The sequence below is a fragment of the Rhipicephalus microplus genome, chromosome 1, assembly GCF_043290135.1.
Source record: "Rhipicephalus microplus isolate Deutch F79 chromosome 1, USDA_Rmic, whole genome shotgun sequence".
Classification (NCBI taxonomy): Eukaryota; Metazoa; Arthropoda; class Arachnida; order Ixodida; family Ixodidae; genus Rhipicephalus; species Rhipicephalus microplus.
Window position 1 is genome coordinate 265,118,136 of NC_134700.1, and position 5,492 is coordinate 265,123,627.

Below are 5,492 nucleotides of genomic sequence, written 5' to 3' on the forward strand. Positions count from 1 at the left end.
CTTTGTCGCGTGCACTTTCGTGTTAATGGGGTTTTACCTTCATTCCCAATGTCTTGAAACGGCTAGGAAGACGAACAAGAAGAAGAATGATCCCGGTAGCAAAGCTGCAGCGTAGTACAGTCGTTAAACTGCTGCTGCTTGCTGCCGTCGTATTTCTTTCAGCGAAATACAGTCGCTTGACGCCATTTGATTACAGCACTGGTCTCTTCTACGACACGCACATTTTGATCGACACGCCGGGATGCAAAATGCAACTACGAGAGCGGCATTCCTCCGACCAGTCAGCGTCGACGCACAGACAGGCATGCGTGGGTCGCGAGCCTCCCGTAAGCTTCGATTTCGACCATCCATTCTTGAACCACGCCAGGCTCGACAACACGTACGGAATCCACTCGTTTCGAGACGTGTCCTGCTACTACGCCGGACTGGACACTGCGACGGACACGTTTGCGTCAGACAGGCGGCCTCGACCGTTCGAAAAAACGTGGCGCAATATGACGACCGGGATTCGGCTCGACGCCGAATACTTTAGGCTTCGTTGTCTTCACAAGACGAACCCGATCTACGACGGCCTGCACCTCGTAGCGAGGAGGAGCGAGCATCCAGCAGACGCGAAGACAACCTCCAAGCCTAAGGAGAAGCACAACGTGCTCGTGGTCTCCGTGGGTGCCTCGTCGCGCAGTGAATTCGAACGAAACTTCAGGTACACGGCGCACTTCCTTAGGCACTCCCTGTACTCGCACGAGCTGCGTGGGTATAGCGCCGTAGGTTCCGGCTCATTCCCAAGCGCCGTGGCCCTACTGAGCGGAATGACCGCGGGAGAGGCCTGGTCCCGTTCTGCCGGAAGTTATTACGACGCTCTGCCCTTACTCTGGAATGACTACAAGAAGACGGGTCACTGGACGCTCTACATCGAGGAGACTCCTGCCGAAGGAGCGTTTGTCGACCCCGTCGATCGCGGTTTCCTCCGCAAGCCCACCGACCACTACCCTTTGGCCATGGCTTCCAGAATGAGCGCACCCGATGAAACGGCCAGTTCTAGAGAAACCGATTCGGGCATCTCGGACAAGCAGCCTTCGATGTGCTCGGGATACCGGCTGCGCAGTAAGGCACTGCTCGATTACGCCTCGGAGTTGGCCAAAGCGGGCGCTGCGCGGCCATTCTTCGCGTTCATCAATCTGAAAGACTCGTCGCAAAATGACACCAAGGCCCACGTCTTGGACAAGCCGCTGCAGACGTTCCTCGCGAACCTCGAGAGGTGGAACGCGTCCTCCGAGACTACGCTCGTGCTGCTCAGCGATGTCGGCCAAAGTCACTGGGACACGGGGATCACCGGACACGGCATGCCGTTCTGCTTCGTCAAACTCGCTCCGTTTTTGGTCAAAAGGTTCGTCGATTTGTTGCTTTGGTCGAATATTACTTCGAGCGCAAAACTGCATGCCATTCCGTGTCAGAGACACTTTTCGCAATACAAGTCTCAGCTTTGCCGCAAAGGCGAAGCAATGAATGCAATAGCAACAAATTGGAATGTCACTCGAAGAGAAGCAAGCAGATCAAAACGTGACCCACGTTGCTCTTGCACAAACAACGCACGAAACGTACTCACAGCTACAGATGAATGCGAATAAGTGTCTCAGTTCTTACTTCGCTGTGCCTGAAAAGCGCGACCTTTTCGCCAACGAGACTGTTCAGTTAGTGCAGTGACCTTTGTGCGCGCGGTAGCTACAACAAAATTGTTTTGGGGAAAGCTCAAGATGTACGATTCTCTCCACTGAAAAATGAGCGGGTGAACATGTCTTCCTTCCAATTTCTTAAAACTTCGTATGCCCCACCAAACACGGAATTTGACCAATGGCGTCAGCGTCCCGTGGAATCGGGAGTGAGATATACAAAAAAAAGATAATCAAGATATAACGTCACATATGATGTAACCGATTGTCAAACTTTGTAACGTTATTGTTACGTGACGTCACATCATATGGCATGGCAGCTTCGTGAAATGTGGTGCGATCACAGAGTAAATGCAAAACCAGGTAACATTCCTCCGATCTTGGAAGCTGTGCGAAAACAGTCGTATCCGCGCTAAGCCGAGTGATACAACACGGTTGAAAGACAGACGCCACTCCGACGTCATTGCCTTCAAAAAAAAAACCGTGTTCAATAGCCGCTTTTTATCACTTTAGACCTGTGACGTCACAGATCTAAAGCGATAAAAGGTGGCTGTTGAACACGGGTTTTTTTTTTTTTATAGCCTGTGACGTCACAGGGCAGTACACTAGTGTTCGGCCTTAACAAAGATAACGACCACATTAGCTGCAGAAAGGTTTTTACGGAACGAGGGGCAAGATCAATACATGGACTGCGAAGAAAAATATTGATTGATTGATATGTGGGTTTCAACGCCCGAAAACCACAATATGATTATGAGAGACGCCGTAGGGGAGGGCTCCGGAAATTTCGACCACCTGGGATTCTCTAGCGCGCACCCAAATCTGAGCGCGCAGACCTACAGCATTTTCGCCTTCATCGAAAATGCAGCCACCGGGATTCCATCCCACGACCTTCAGATCAGCAGCCGAGTGCCCTAGCTATTAGATCACCGCAGCTAGGCTACTCTTGTAACGTGTACGTTCAGCATTATAGTACGTTCATCGGTTTATGAAGTAAAACGTAGCTCCCTACGTAGCTCGGGCTTTGGAAAACACCGTAAAAGATGTCTCCGTATAATTTCGTCCTGGTGTTTTCTTTTTCATGAGCGGAAATTGCACAGAATACGGGCTTACAGCATTTGATCTACGTTGAAATGTGACCACCATAATTTTTGTGGGACTCGCGCCTTTCGGATAAAAAGGTGCGCTGTAACATCTGAGTCACAGCGGCGGTTACCATCGGGTTTTCGAATCCCATTACATGCATCAAAATAATGTCTGTTGGTTAAGTATGTGCATACGATTATATGGATTGACGCAATATGCAAATCAATTTGTAAAAAAGCAAAAAGTTACTGAGATTCACAAAGGATATTTATTTTTTTATTTATTTATTTTTACATACTGCAGCCCAAATTGGGCTATCGCAGGAATATTGACTATGTGATGCAGATAAGACAAATATACGAGAAAACACTCTCGTGAACGTTGGAGAAATCACAAATATTTTATTGTTTTTGCTCATAAAGGCGCGTTGTTTTCATGATAGGTGCTTTCCGTCTTGTGAAAAATTTACTTTTTTAGTACTCCCACAAGTATATGGCTGAACGTCCTAATCTGCGGGGCTTCTGGCTTCAAACTGGTGTTATATGCTACATGGGTCCTGAAATTAAAGGGTGAAAATACTAGCATTTCTAAATCCCAGACAGTGCAAGAAATCAATCCGGAGAAAGATATTAGAGAACCCCCCTTTTGCCTAGATGGGGTCTACTTTCATCACGCGCGTGGTCAGAAATTCTCCGAAAAACCACACTTTACGTATGTGTATGCGTGGGTTTGTGTGGGTGCGTTTATATACACGCAAGCAAAAATTGAAAACTTTTGGGGGGAATTCGAACCACCCTCTCCCCCTTGTGTACGCCCATGATGGTCATTGGTAATTCGTATGAACGGCACTCTGGGCTAATGCATGACGTGTAGCTTTTCTTATTGACGACGGCATGAAGCAACGATTGTTGAGCTTTGGCATCGACTAAATCTTCTGCAATGTAGTTGTGTTTCAACTGTGTTTACACTAAATCGAACGCTATCTTGCATCTCTATTGTCTCCGATAGATTTTTTCTTAATCAGGCAGCCGCGACAGATTGCTGCACTGACTAAACACTTCGCAGGTATCCTTGGGCGGCCTCGAGTTTGTCCACGAACGAGCATCGCCTCACCACGCCTTATGACGTTCACGCCATGCTCAAGGCCTTAGCCACACAGCCTGGCGAATTGAGCCTGGAACCCACTCGCCGAGGTCGCAGCCTCCTGGCCCCAATTCCGGCAGACAGGACGTGCATCGATGCGTCTGTACCGAAGGAGTACTGTGCCTGCGCCGACACACCAAACCAAGACTCGCCGCAAGCCAGCCCCGGGACGCTGTCGCTCGCCCGACGAGCTTTGGAATTCATCAACAACGCCACCAGTTCCCTGCCGGGCCTCAAGGATCAGTGCGCCACTTTCGCACAAAGGAGAGTCGAGCATGTTGACGAGCACCAGAGTTCGGTGATATCCTCCAGTACTTCGGCTCGTACCAAAGTGCTGATAATTGTGTCGACCGTTCCCCCGGCCATTTTCTCTGTACGAGCTCGCAAGATGACCGCCCTCACCGATGATAAGGCCGAAGCTGGCAGAAGAAGCGGCACTAATCAAGGATATAACGAGTCTGAGATTACGGATGTCGATAGGATTGACCGGTACGCGGACGGCGACTCCAAATGCGTTTCGCTTGTCAACTCCAAACTACGCCGGTACTGCTACTGCAAGGATACTGCACGTCAAGAGACAGCGTGAAGTAAGGTAGAGATGATACGAATATCGAAACTAACTTGAAACGCTGTTCGTTGTTATTTAACCTTAAACAAGAGCTAGCTCTCCGTTAGAGCTTCGTGTGCTTAATCTTGCATTTGCTCTTTTACTTTACGCACCGTACTTCTGTAATGCAAACACGTGACGATGACTTCATTTGCTTCGAGTGTTGTGATGAAACGTTCAGAACGAAGCTGCAACACAATGAAGAGCTGCGATGCGGCTCATTACTACTAGCAGGTGCATATAATCGTTTTCCTGAATGCGTTGCTAGTGTCTGTGACACAATATGAACACAAGATTTATGTTCGACCATGGTCTGCCTCCAAGCGCCACAAAATCCAATGTATTTATTTAACCGCGCAAGAGTGATACTGGAGGAGCAAGGGTGTTGTATCCTATGAATGTGTGCGATGGCATTGTTCGATAATTTTATGTTTACAATGGCAAAACATTTGTTCGCGCCGTGCGCACGGCGTTTCCTGAAGGTCATTGAAGAATACTTAGTAAGCGTAATTCACGAAGTCATCTGCGTCATTTCATGTTGCGCGCACAGCTGTTCCCGCTAGTCCAATAACTACGGCGCAGAAGTCCCGTACGATTTCATAAGAAGAGATAATTTGCGATATCTTTCGGAACTCGTTCTGTGTAGAATATTGAGTCCGACCCCCCAAAAAAAAATAACAGGGCGAGGCCCAACATAAGGTGAAGTGATCAGTGTTGCTAAAAGTTGGAGAGCATACATTGCTATATATTGAAGCATAAAAGCAGCTATAAAAGTAGCTAAAAAATCTGGCAAGGAGCTAAAAAGCAGCTAAATCATTTTTCCTAAAACCTTTAGGCACATTCTAGGAGCGTGACTGATTTACTGGCAGCTGTGCTATCTTATAGTTTAAACAAATCAATCAAAGTGACATTTTCTTGCACGCAACTACGTTGAATATGTATGGACGAAAAAAAAAAGCGTTCCAGATTTGATCCCAATGATTAAG

The 5,492-nt window shown here is 48.0% G+C and overlaps 1 protein-coding gene across 1 annotated transcript; it reads left to right on the plus strand.

The window, feature by feature from the left end:
- Positions 1–248: 248 nt before the first annotated feature.
- Positions 249–4,485, plus strand: LOC142767272 (uncharacterized). Its single transcript, XM_075868614.1, has 2 exons — positions 249–1,387; positions 3,822–4,485. Exons 1-2 carry the CDS (start codon positions 249–251, stop codon positions 4,483–4,485), a joined length of 1,803 nt encoding a protein of 600 aa, XP_075724729.1.
- Positions 4,486–5,492: the final 1,007 nt, after the last annotated feature.